The 13779-nt window shown below is 52.9% G+C and overlaps 1 protein-coding gene across 2 annotated transcripts in view; it reads left to right on the top strand.

The window, feature by feature from the left end:
- ABAT (4-aminobutyrate aminotransferase) overlaps nt 1-13779 on the top strand; it is an 80042-nt gene that overhangs the window by 55318 nt on the left and 10945 nt on the right. For both annotated transcript variants that reach the window (XM_059415341.1, XM_059415342.1), the window contains 6 exons: nt 858-887; nt 2233-2350; nt 5813-5862; nt 11814-11894; nt 12720-12812; nt 13304-13366. In XM_059415341.1, the coding sequence (XP_059271324.1) occupies nt 858-887; nt 2233-2350; nt 5813-5862; nt 11814-11894; nt 12720-12812; nt 13304-13366 (435 nt within the window). The remainder of the gene's footprint in view (nt 1-857; nt 888-2232; nt 2351-5812; nt 5863-11813; nt 11895-12719; nt 12813-13303; nt 13367-13779) is intronic.

The following is a 13779-nucleotide window of genomic DNA, read 5'->3' as shown; positions in this document are numbered from 1 at the left end:
CGTGTGAGACGGAAGAGGCACAAGATGAGTCTGAGGAGGGAGGGTCGCGCCTCCCCTCAAAGATGCTCCCCAACCTGCATATTACCCATTTCAGGGGGGCGGGGTGGATTCTCATTTCACAGCGGCGAAGTACCTGGGATGATTTTTTTATATCCTTGTAATTAATATTAGTTTCTATTGTTATGTGGAAATATATAATTTCATGACACTAGTTGCTGAAGTTGATTCTACGTTGGATTATTTTTAGAGATTTAATCCGTGTAGTAGTAAAGCAACTAGTTCCCAGTTCACAATTTATAATTCCCAGTTTCTGTGTAGACTTGGACAGGTGGTTTTTGGAGTGTTCCCATTATAATGACACATGGTTCTTTGATGTGCAAGTTTATGTTTTCAGTTGATTTTTATTTTCTCGAACAGGGTGTTAAAGCCTCTTTTTCCTAGTGGAAAGGGAACCAGGGCGCCTGTGGCTCAGTCCCTTAAGCGTTTGACTCTTGAGCTCAGCTCAGGACTTGATCTCAAGGTCACTGGCTGTGGACCCTACTTTAAGACAAAGGAACCTACGCTTTTACGAGCACTATTACATAAACACCTTTAGCTTAAACATTTTTGTTGAATATTTTATTTTACTTTATTGTTACCCTCCCAAGTTTCTGAATCTCTGTTGCACTGGTAATATAACTGGCAGGAACAGTTTCTGCCAACCATTGGTATGAAGCAATTTTTAAATAATTATAATATTGCTAACTAATTAACTAATGAAGTTATTGGCACAAGGGTGGGGGGAAGCCCCAGGACTTGAAGCTTCTTTGGCAAGAGTGTGTCCCCTGCCGTAACGCTTTTGCTCTTCTTGCCTGCAGGAGTTAATGAAACAGCTGAATATAATTCAGGTAAGTGAGCTTGAGCAAGCATTCCCTGCACTCCTCCTCCGTTACAACTTCACTGAGGGACGCAACCATTAGGCGGCGCCATCTCTTAAAAAACAAACAAACAAACAAACAAACAAACAAATGTCTTAGTTCTAAACCTACCCCCCTCCCCCAAATTCCCCTTATGATTTCCTTTTTTGACTTTTTTGTTATTTATGTGGTATTTAGTTTCCACATTTTGGGGAACTCCCCAAATTTCTTTCTGTTACTGATTCCCAGTTTCATTCTTTTGGGGATGGGAAACATACTTTGCGTGATTTCAGTCCTTTTCAGTTTTACTGAGGCTTCTGTGTGGTCTGTCCTGGGAAATGTTCCACACGCATTTAAGGAGAATTTGTGCTCTACCACTGTGGGGTAGAGCGTTTCGTAAGCGTTTGTGGGATCTGTTGCTTTGGAGCATTGTTCAAGTCTTAACTTGTTAATCTTCTACCCGGTATTTCTATCCACTATTGAAAGCCACTATTAGAGTTGTAGCTCTTCTCTTATATTTTTCTTCAGTTATGCCCATTTTTGCTTTATATACTTTGGGGCTCTGTTATCAGGTGCTTACATGTTTGTAATTGTATCTTTTTACTGGACTTCACCTCTAGAAACATTTTTTGTTTTGCAGTTGATTTTGCCTGATTAATATAAAGCATTTCAGTGTTCTTAGGATTGTTAAGAATCATGTATCTTCTTCCATTCTTTTACCTACAACCTCTTTGTATCCTTGAACTGAAAATATGTCTCACAGAGACAGCATCTTTTTATCCAGTCTGATAGTTTCTGATTTTTTGTTTGGGTTGTTTAATGCACAGTTAATCTTGTTATTGATAGTCTTATATCTTCCATTTTACTCCTTGTTCTCTCTCTCTCTCTCTATATATATATATCCTTGTCTCATATATATATATATATATGTATACACACACACACACACACACACACACATATATATATTGCTTTAAGTGGGTATCTTTTAGTGGGCCACTTTCATTTCTTTCATAATTACTACACATTTTTTAGTTTTCGTCATGGTTCCTCTAAGGCTTACCACCGTCTTAACATCAGAATCTTCTTCAGATTTATTTCTGAACCTTTTGTTGTTTGTAATATATAAAATACATACAGAAAAATTCATAAAGTACAAATTTACAGCTTAGTAAACTGCTATAGAGCAAGCCATACATGTAAGCACCTACAGATACCCTCTGTGTGACCATCGAATGGGCAGGACATGGTTTACTTCTCCAGTTCAAGTTCACCCCGAAAGATGGAGAATCTAGGAGATTGTAGTGACCCTGAATCAGTCTCTGCTTTCCCCAAGAATGCAGAGGCTGTGCACTTTTTCTGCAATTATGAGGAGAGCCGAGGCAATTACCTGGTCGATGTGGATGGCAACCGGATGCTGGACCTGTACTCCCAGATTTCCTCTGTCCCCATAGGTAAGAGCTGGGAAATCTGCCCTCATATGTGGGACCTCCTCTCTCTGTTAGTCATGGTGATCCAGACTTTAATACTCCTTCCGGTACACATGCCTGTGTGCCGCCAGACACTTCCCTTAAGGGCAGAAAAAAGCAGCAAGTAATTAGTAGGAGTTCTGTTATAGGAACTTTTTGTATCTTTTCTTCTCTCATCGACTCTTCCTTGAAACCCCACAGGGTGAGTAGGTATGAGCACCCCCATTTTGTAGATAGATAAGCAAAGCTCAGAGAGGTGACATGGCTTGCAGAAGAAGCATGGCCAAAACGTGGGCTTAGGTCTGTAGGACCCTAGCCTTTAATGTCAGCTGCCTTAGGTTAGGTTTCATAGAAGAGCCTGAGGCAGGGGTTCTGTGCAAGTTGCTTTTCACGGGCACACTCTCAGGAGACAGGGAGGAGAGGGAAAGGCTAAGAAGGATGAGGTTTCAGCCAGAGACTAGCCATAGCCTGATCCCACAGGGGGCTCTGGGGTATGGCTTGCACCCCAGAGTTAGTCCCTGACAGCATCAAAGAAGCTGGCCTTTTTGGACACCAGTGCCACTCAGTTGCCAGCAGGAAGGACTTGGCTCATCTCTTGGGCAAAGGACCAGGGCAGTTTTCTAGAGAAAGAGATGACTGAAGCTGTTACCGGCCCCCCACAGGCAGGCAGCTGGGAGAGGGGTGGCCTGCCCAGTCAGGGTGAGCAGTGGGGTCACCAGTAGCGTGTGCCTCACCATGCTTACCTCCAGGACAGACAGAGCGGGGCTCACTGCTGGAGGAGGTCGCGGAGGACAGTGGGATGGGTAAGGCTGGCTCAGACATGCAGGTCACTGCTGCACTCAGTGGTCTGTGGGCTCAGCATCTCGTCTAGTGAAGCCTGTCCCTTTGTGCACGATGCCAGTCCCTATTTATTTCCCATTAAGATGCAATTAGACAGTAAGGTGACTCATTCCTTTTGGGAAGCCCGTCATTCAGACACACTGGCCTCTGAAGGCATTTCGGGTTCTTTGATTTACACAACGCCGTCCACATTCTGGATGGGAGTGAAAGGGCCCGGTCTGGAGTTCTTAGGGTCAAATTCTCCCTCTACCGTGTAACCACCAGAGGCCGCAGGCCCTTCTCTTCCCAGCTAACTCCCCATTCTCCTGCCTCCAGCCCCGCTGGGCCTCGCTCAGTTCTCATCCCCAGCCAGCCAACCAGTATGTGGGGGGCGTGGGGGATCAGGCCAGCAGAAGTTGGGAAAGCACAGGGAGTTCTGAAAGGTCTTCTCTGGGAGCCTTTTCTCCCCTATCTGTAGTCTTTGAGATGACTTTTTCTAACTGGTAACTGCTGAGAATTTGCCACAGGCCTGGCATATTACACACCTTCCGCACTATCCCATTAGACCTCCACCACGGTCCTGTAACTGCCGGTCTTACAACGTCACCTCCAGCTTACCCGCGGGGGCCGGGTTTCAAAACGTCACAGAGTTTGTCCCACATGTCCAGGGAGTCCAAGGATTTGAAGCAAAGGCCCTCTGCCTCCTAAGCTTACTGGTGTGACGGCAGCCTCACAGACGGCTGCCCGGTCCTGCCCTGGCCTGCAGGGCAGAGTCCCACAGCGTTAAAAGCCCAGGCGTGGATTTCTCCGATCAGAGGGACCAGTTTTGCTCTCGTCTCTCGCTCTGAAGTCGATGAGACAAGCCACATCTGTGGTTTAATAAGATTTTCCTGAACTGGCTTATCTACTGAGGCGGCAAAGTCATAAACACCCAGGCAGCGTGATAAAGAACCAGAGCCGAAAGACCTCTGGCTAAAATGCAGTTGGAAAAACCCCACAAAGTACTTCTTCCTTGAGTAAGGGCCACCCTGCAGCCTTGGGCCCAACATGCCTGCAAGTAGGTGGCCTGTGAGAGGGCGGGGAGGTTGCTCACAGCTCTGTCCCCTTGGGCCCCCATATCACCACCCCCCAACACACAGACACACACCAGCCCACCCTCCTCCAAGCAGGCGGGGAAACCACCAGGCTCTTCAGGTCCGTTCACTCTTTGATGCTGCAGAGGAGGACGTCTCCCCAGGGTGGCACCAGGGCCTCACCACCCTTCTGAACTTGCTAGCCTCCCGCAGAGCCGAGCGGGCCCCAGGTCCTGAGCCTTAGGCGGACCTCTCACTACAGTGGTGCAAGTCTCCTTTCCAAGTGAGTGCATTTAACGGCTCCTGGCTGGCTCAGCCTGTGGAGCATGGGACCCTCGATCTCAGGGTTGTAGGTCCAAGCCCCACATTGGGTGTAGAGATTACTTAAAAAAAAAAAAAATCTTAAAAAAAAATTTTTTTTAAAGTGCATTTAAACTAAAAATGAATTGTCTTAACAAAAATAGACAAGGTATGCGTGGTAAAAATTCTGATAGTCGGAGACCAGTAATTTCCTTCCAGGGTCTGTTTCCTACACCGAGATCCACCGGCTGGTTTCTCTCTCCGGCAGCAGTGCTGGGCTCCCGCCTATGTCGCTGGATCTCCACGTCATTCATTCGTTCAGCTACTCTCTACTGAGGGCAGCACTTGGCCACTGCCTCGGAGGGGCTTCCTATCTGGTCTTCTGACCTCTGTGGCCCCCACAGACTTGGCCTTCCCATGGGAGCCATTGCCAGGATTGGGAACGATGAACAGAAACCAGAAGTACAGGCCTCGAACCCGGGACACTCTGGCTCCGGGTTCTGTGTGGCATCCTCCGTCCTCTGTGATAAAAGACCCCCGTGCCTGAGCATATGCTGTGTACAGGGGACTTTCTGTTCATTATGGACCCTGATGGGTGTCGGTTTGCTTTCAAGCCAGGAGACACCAGGGCGTCACAGTTAAATGCGTGTGCATTGCTCATTGTACGCGTGGGTAGGGTGAATTCATAGAAGACCAGTTGCTGAGTCCAAGGGTACCTAGTCCCTATCCTGCAACCTCAGGCTCAGCTTGGACAGTCGATGCAGTGAAACTCTGGGGCACAGCCTGCATGAAGGAGCAGGGGGTGTGGGTCAGGAGGTGCGGGCCGCACCATTCGCCTGCTCAGTCCCTGAGCAAACGTGTGTTGTGACTGGACCCCAGTGGCCCCGGGGAGGGAGGTGAGCGCCGCGTCTGCAGTTTGTCACACTGGCCTGGGGGACCACTCCCAGCCCTGGTCCTGACGTGGGCCTTCACCTCGCATTCATTGTCCCATCTGTGTGACTAGCCCAGGAGGGCTCAGACCCGAGCCTCGGGATCAGCTAGAGAATTTGGAAAGATCTCTGGCAGCAGCCCAAGTGATCCTGAGCCCCGAGATCTGGCTGGGCCCCAGGAATGGATCTTGTCTGCCAGGGACAACAAGGCCCCTTGTGAAGGGAGTGGCAGGTTGGAAAGGAAGTGGGGGTGGCTCTGAGGTGGGGGGACCCTGGGCACCCTGCAGCCCTCTAACCAGGACTCTAACTGTGCCCTCTCTCCCCAGGCTACAGCCACCCTGCTCTCCTGAAGCTGATCCAACAACCTCAAAACGCGGTGAGTCCCCGGTGATGCGGTGTTCGTGATGATCCTGAGTGTCCCTGGGCAGCCTTCCTTTGGAAACAGCCCATTCATTCATTCATCCTTCATTCATTCATTCATTCCACAAATATTTATTGTACGCTAGGCACCTGGAATGCCTTGGCGAGCGAAACCACAGAGCCCCGCTCCCACATAGCATTGGATTGCATCCATATTCAGTGCTACAGAACAAGGCAAACAGTACCGTGTCGGCACGAAACAATGATGCTGGCCATAGTGGTCGACATTTCTCGAGTGTGAAATGTGTGCCAAACACTGCGTTCAGCACTTCACAGCTGCAGTGTTGACAAGTCTATGAGGCAGGGCCCGCTGTCATCCCCATCCTACAGATGAGGACACTGAGGCCCAGAGAGGTTAAGTATTTGTCTAGGGTTGCACAGCTGGAGGAGATGCTGGGGAAAAAATCCACAGGGTCTGGGCTTTTCGGGGATCGAGGGGGCTGTGGGTCAGGGAAGCCTTGCAGGGCAGTGACTGAAAGAGAAGCAGGTGCCGCCAGGGCCCCCGCAGGGAGAAGGGGGTGGGAGGGAGAGCAGCTATGGGGACGAGGAGTGAAAGAGGACAGGTGGCCAGCGCCCAGCCGCAGGGACCTGGCAGCGTGCAGACTTAGGGACCGCGCAGGCCGGATGTCAGTCTCAGCACCGGTGCTGGCTGGAGAGGCACTTCTCTGCGGGGAAGCTGTCCTGGGCACCGTAGGACGTTCAGAGATGCTGCCGGCCTCCCCTGCTCCATGGCAGGAGTGTCCCTGTCTTCGGCTGTGAGAACCAAATGTGCCACAGACACTGCCGCGTGGGCCCCGGACGATAGAGGTGCCCCAGATTATCTTCTTAATTGTTCCCGCCGTGGTCCAGTGAGAATGCCACCACGTTGCCTACTGCTGCTGTGGCCAGTTACCACCAGCTTCAAGGCTGACCACAACACCTGTGTATCGTGGCACAGATTTTATGAGCCTGGAATCTGGCGGGCTCAGCTAGGGCCTCGCAAAGCAGACATCAGCTCTTAGCTGGAGGCTGGGGGGCGGGATGTGCTTTTGCTCCTTCGGGTTGTGGCTTTCTGCAGTCCTTCTGTCCTCAACCCGGCCATAGCCGGGCCAGTCCTCTCTCTGCTTGCCTTCCATTTCCACTCTTAACAAAGGGCTCATGTGGTTGCATTTAGCCCGCCTGGAAAATCCAGAACGTTCTCCCTATCTAAGCAGATCCAGAACCTTAATTGCACCTGCAAAGTCCCTTTTGCCGCATGATGCCTTCCCGCTGCGGGACGGGAAGAGGGTGTGGCATCGTCTTGGAGGCCAAGGTAGCACCTACGATACCCCTGCCATAGGCCCCCCTGTACCGTGCAGACATCTGTGCTTTCCTCGTGCCCTGGGGAGGAGGTTTCCCACCCCCGCTGAGAACGTGTGACTCGCATTTGCCCCCGCAGCATGCCCCCGGCCAGGCTCTGTCCCCTCCTGTCTTAGGACACAAGTGCGCTTCTCCACTCTGTACGGCCACGTAGGTGGGGTCTTGCAGTGGGTGTCATTATTGGGCCTGACTTGTTTCCCTCCAAGTCCGGCTGCGGGTTGGTCCTTGTGTGTAGCCACAGGTCGGCCGTGTCCAGGGCTTTATCGCCTTCCCCCGTGTGTGTCCGCTGCAATGAACGGGCCGTCCTACGGCTGCTGGGCCGCCGGATCGTTCCCCCTGAAGAAGCCGGGAACATTGGAGCATGTTTGACTTGCTGCCGGCCACTGCTGTCGTGGCCCTCCTGCCGGCCCGTCCCTCCCAACAGCAGCGTGTGAGTTCCGGTTGCTCCACATCCTCACCCACACCCAGTGTCCCTGCAGGGCTTTCATTCTGCTCAGTGACACGGGGAGTGTGACTTCCAAAGAGAGATCTAAGCCAGGCCGAGGAGGAGGGGCGGGCAGGTGCTTTGGGAAGCGACTCCCTGGGCTTGAGGTCTTGTCTCTTTTAACCCAGAATTGAAGCTAACAGGAAGGAAGTGCATGTCCCCCCTTAGAGATGGCTCTGCCCCGCAGGCAGGGGCTCCGGGACACGTCCACCCCTGCTTGTCGCCAAGCTCCGGGGCCCCTGGAGCAGAAATGGGCGGCCCCTGAAGGTGCCTGGCAAAGCCCATTTGGGAGGCTCCGTGGGGATGTTTACATTCAAAGCCTGGCTTTGTTTCGAAACGTTGTGCAGATCCCAGATGCCTCGGCAGTTGGTGCTGAAAAAAATGTGTCAACAAACATGTCACACACATTTGCGGTGTCAGCTGCCTCCGGAGGCAGAATCATCCCTGAAAACACGTGATTCCAGGGGATGCCCTGCCCCCACCCATCTCTGCGGGGAACCCGGGAGACTTGGCTTCTTCCTCCCTTCCTTCCGCCTACTTCTGGCCTCTCACCCCTCACCCTGTCAGGACCAACCCCGGCCTGGCCTCGCATGTCCCCAGCAGCCCCTCTCCACCAGCCCCCCCCCCACCCCAGCAGGCCCACGCTCACCTCCTCCAGGCTGTGCCCTGCACTGAACTCTTTCCCATAACCCCTGCCTCTGGGGTTGCACCCCAGCTCCCCTACTTCGGATGCAAAGCCCTTGGTGGTCTGACTCCTGCTTCTTTAGCCTTATTTCTTGACTTTTGTTCAATCATCAGTTACTGATTAAATCCCTCCTGCGTGCTGGGCGCTGTTCTGGGTGCTGGTGAGGTCCCGGTCGGCGTCCGTCTGGACGCCCTGCAGAAGTCTGACATTGCCCTGCAGAAGTCTGGGTTCCGCCAAGTGAAAGGAGCCCCCAACACAGTGTTAGAATAAGTGGAACTGCCATTGGCTCAGTTGGGGTGGGGAAGCAGGGGGGACACCTGGGGCACCAGGGCGGGGGGGGGGGGCCACTGGCTGACATGCTGGGTCTTCACGTTCTTGGCTAGAGATGCACTCAGCTGGTGACTATGCTCCTTTGCCCGTCAAGGGCAGGTTCTTACCAGGTCATTGAAGTCCTACGAAGGGGCCAATCCACCCCTTTGTACCCTAACCGCATCATCCTCAAATTCCAGTATCATTACTTCATGTGGCGGCAGAAAACAAAGCCACGGCCCCTGGATCCACTTTCTGGGTTCCAGTTCCAACTTCCACGTCACCATGGCCATGGTCAGTGCACAGTCATTGCACTGAGCGATGGGAGCGGCACCTGGGAGTGGGGAGCTGCTCCGCACAGACACATCCCTCCGCCGTGACCCCCGGGCCTGTCTGCCTGACCGGTCCTCTCGACTGAGCTGCTGCCGCATCGCACGCTCAGCAGTCTCACTGGCCCCTTGCAGGCACCAAGGTGGATAAGGACTCTGAAGACCAGAGAGGTTTAGCCTGTGCCTCAGGTTGCACAGCCACTAAACCAAAGCCCATTCTGTTCACACTGCACTTTATGACTGCTGAGTCTGATGGCAAGGTTCTAGAAACCGATCCTCATTTGATTCTGCTACCCAGTGTCCCAGATAATCTTCTGTTCTTAATGTCACGCTTTGTTGAACAAGAACACCACCCCCACATCCTCCCTGGTCCCAGATAGGCAGTCAAGCTGCCAGCCAGCGCGGCTGTCCCCTCCGTGAGCCGCTCCCCCCACTACCAGCCACGGAAGCTCGCCTCAACCCTGATCTCACCATGTGCTTGATTTCTTAGGAGCCCCATGAACAGCTCAGAGCTAAAAGAAAATGCCCTTCAAGGGGCATTACAGGCCAGCCCAGGTCTCTGGGTTGCGCCACACAAACTTGTATCCTGTATTAACATTTTTGGGTGAAGTCTGCCTTCAGTGTCTGGCAAAGGATGGAAGCCTGATCTGAGTCGTGCTTCTGCCCCTTCCTGTCTGTGTGATTTGCAGCAGGTTGCTTGACCCCTCTGGTCCTCAGTTTTCCCAGCACTACAGTGAGGAGGGCTAACATCCCCCGCTAGACTCACCCATGTGGTCACAAAGCAGAAAAAATAACAGGAAAAAAAAATAATAACGGAATCTGCCCCTATTTCTGGCAGTCCAGGCTGAATCCCGAGGCCACCAGGAGGCCTCCCTCTCCAGCGATGGTGCCATGTGGATTCGCGCTGAGATTATGGCACTGATGGTGTCTGAGAGAGGAACCTGAGAGTCCCCAGGCCCTGTCATTCCCCCGGCTTTTAACTAGGGGATGCGACAGCACACTAGCTTCAGATGTACAGACGAGGTGGAGACAGCTCTCACCTGCCTTTCACCGCGTTCTCCCAGTGCCAGCGCCTCCCTCCCCCCCCCCCGCGGCACCACATCGAACGAAGAAATTAACATGGGCACATCATGTAGTGTGGACGTCGTTCAGAGTCCCCCGCGCCAATAATGTCCCTCTTTTGCTTCCAGGATCCCATCCAGGACGCCACGTTGCACTTAGCCCAATCCCTTTTTAAAACCCAAATCCATGTCCTGGCAACCTTGCTGTTTCCCCATTGTGCAGGCGCTCCCTGGACCCTTCCCCACCCCCTGCCCAGGGCACTCTGGCCTTCCGGGGAGAGAGGGCTCTAGGTTTCCTCTATCCGAGCACACAGCCTCGTCCTGCGTGATTGAAACTTCTCCCGTGGTCGGCATCTTTCCAGAATTGAATGCTCTCCTTTATCCTCACTTTAAAGCAAGTCTCTGCAGACCAGCCTGTGGGGAGATTTGGGACCCTTGTCCTGGCATGTGCCTCCAACCCCCGCTGCATGGCAGCTAGTGGGCACACCTGTGTTTTGAAGCCATCTGGCAGGGAGGGGCTGGTTCTCTTCAAGAAGGCAGCCCCCTGAGTGTGGAGCTATCCCTTGGGCCAGAAGCTGTTTTAAGAGAATTTAAAAGTCCAGACACAAGACACTTTGGTGCCCAGATACTTCCCCAGCCCATGTGCAGTCCGTCCCTCCGCAGCCCCTGGTCACCGCGTGCTGCTGTGTATCCCCCTGGTTTTGCCTTTTCCAGAATGTCCTGTGGAGGGGACCATGCAGTGCGTACCTCCCTGATTCTGGGATCTCTCGCTCAGCACCATCACTTTGAGACTCTTCCGTGTCCCTCCGTGTTAGGGCGCGTGTCGGTAGATGGTTCCTTCCAGGGCTGAGTGGATTCCCATGGCGTGCAGGTATCGCTCGACTTTCCCTACCCCAGCCGAGGGACGAGTGGGTCCTTTCCAGGTTTGGGCAAATAAACATAAGAGCCACCCAGCACATGCATGTACGCTCAGGTCTTCGTGCGAACAAGCACTTTCGTTTCACTTAGGGAAATACCTAGGAGGAGCTGCCGGTTGACGGCGTGCGTGTGTTTCCAGCATTGTAGGAAAGGGCCACGCTGCCTCCGAAGGTGGCTGCACCCGGGTACATTCCCACCAGCTGTGAATGAGGGTCCTAGTGGCTCTGCACCCTTGCCCAGTACTCGCTAGTTTCCGCTCTGGTTTTTAGCCATGATGATGTGTGGGTTTTAAAAATCATAATGATAGTTAATTTTATTTTATTTATTTATTTTTTAAGATTTTATTTATTTATTTGACAGACAGAGATCACAAGTAGGCAGAGAGACAGGCAGAGAGAGAGGAGGAAGCAGGCTCCCCGCTTAGCAGAGAACCCGATGTGGGGCTCGATCCCAGGACCCTGGGATCGATAGTTAATTTTAAAATTGTAAAATTGTGATTTAACAGGAAGTTAGCAAAAAATAGTATGCAGCGTACCTCCTCCTGGCTTCCCCCAATGGTAGCATCTTCTAGAACTACAGTGCAATATTACAACCAGGAAATATGACGGTATCTTTTTACACCTAGAGTGATCCTAGTGGATTTCTCCAGAAGTGGGCTGTTCCCAGCACCTAGCGAACACCGATCCAAACACACCCGCTGTGAGAAGCTCTCAGTTGGTCTCTGGTCAGCAGGGAGCAGGGTCAGGGCTGAGAAGTCACTGGCTGTCTCCTGCCTTTTTGCAGAGCACATTCATCAATAGACCTGCCCTTGGAATCCTTCCTCCAGAGAACTTCGTGGAGAAGCTGCGGGAGTCCTTGCTCTCGGTGAGTTCTCGGGTACTGCCCACCCCTGCTGGGACCTGCCTCTGGCTTCCAGCCCCGCTGGGGGGCGGTTCCATCTCTTTCAGGGGGTACCAGCAGCGGGAGGAGAAGATCGAGAGCCACCCCCTTTGAGGATGGGGTGTGTCTACTTCAGTCTTGCTCTTATGCTGGTTTTTTTCATGAGGAGCATTTTCAATTTTCCTTTTAAAGAAAAAAAGGGATCCCCGTGTACATGAAAAAGGAAGCAGGGGTAATTAGTATTTGTTCAGAGTTTTGCATATTATTCACCCCTCCCCGACATTTCAGTTTTAATAGTTACAACAATTAAAGTCATTCTTTTTTTTTTTTTTTTAAGATTTTGTTTATTTATTTGACACAGAGTAAGAGAGATTACAAGCAGGGAGAGAGAGAGGAGGAAGCAGGCTCCCCACTGAGCAGAAAGCCTGATGCAGGGCTCGATGCCAGGACCCTGAGATCATGACCTGAGCCGAAGGCAGAGGCTTAACCTACTGAGCCACCCAGGCGCCCCAATTAAAGTCATTCTGAACCTCAGCTTCCCACTTGTAAAATGTGGGCATCTAAGGGGATGGCGGGTGCACTGGGCAGGATGGTCTGGGCTTTTCTTTGTGGCTTTTTCCTCCCTGCCCTCCAGCTTCCAGGCTTTCCTGTTCCCTTTCTCCCAGTCCTGCTAAGCTTGGGACATTCCTGGATCCCTCCCAGCACCCCCAAGGCCCCAGTGCCCAGTGGGGGCCCCTGTAGAGCCTCAGCACCAGCTAGGGCCAGTGGGACTCTCTGGAGCCAAGACCACAACTGTTTCTCTCCCTGCAGGTGGCTCCCAAAGGGATGTCCCAGCTTATCACCATGTCCTGCGGCTCCTGCTCCAACGAAAATGCCTTTAAGACAATCTTCATGTGGTACCGGGTGAGGTTTGGGGCATTAGCATTTGCACGCGCATGTGCACACCCACGCGTGCACACACAGGCTCCCCAGTCTGCAGCCACACACTCACCCCTGTCCATGCCGGAGTCCTGACCGGCAGTGCCCACAGCTAAAATCCGGAGAGGGCCACTGCCTGGACAGGGCTTCCCAAGCATCCTGCGGGGGTGTGGGGGGGGGACACCTGACTTACCCGATGTCACTGCACCGGCTTTCCTTGGCATCACGTGCCCCATCTCAGCAGCTGTCCGGCGTTGCTGGCAGCACAGTGACGCTCCTGTGTGTTCCGCCCCTTCTGCTGCTGCAAGCTCAATGCACAGTCTCGCTTGATAGTGCAGAGGGGGGCCAGTCAGCATATGTATCAGCCGGGAGAAAGCCCTCGCTAAGGACCCCAACAGAACGTGGGTCTGCGTACAACGGGGAAGGCCCTCCCTCCCCGGAGAGTCTCTGAGATCTCGTCTGTTGTGTGTTGTCAGAACAAGGAGAGGGGTCAGACGGGTTTCTCCAAAGAGGAGCTGGAGACGTGCATGATTAACCAGGTGAGCACAGCGCACCCTTCTGCCCCGCCCTCCGGCTCGTGCGGCTCACAGACCCTGGCCCTCTCGGGGAGGAGGCATCCCACGCAGCTCGGCACCTGTAACACAATCCCACACCCAGACTAGGCAGCTTACACAACGGAGTATGTGCCCACAGTTCGGAGGCTGGAGTCCAAGGTCAAGGTCAGTCCCATTCCCTGGGCTAGGCCCTCTGCATGGCCTGTGGACGGTGCCTTCTCACCATGTCCTCACATGTCCAGGAGAGAGCAGGCACTCTGGGATCTCTTCCTCTAAGGGCACTGACGCCATCTCCAGGGCCCAACCCTATGATCTCATCCGACCCTTATCACCTCCCAAAGGTCCTTCCTCCAAACACCACCATATTTCGGGGAGGTGGGGTGAAGGTTTCCACATGG

This window comes from Mustela nigripes, chromosome 11 (assembly GCF_022355385.1).
Source record: "Mustela nigripes isolate SB6536 chromosome 11, MUSNIG.SB6536, whole genome shotgun sequence".
NCBI lineage: Eukaryota > Metazoa > Chordata > Mammalia > Carnivora > Mustelidae > Mustela > Mustela nigripes.
This window is presented reverse-complemented; position numbering and strand designations above follow the sequence as displayed.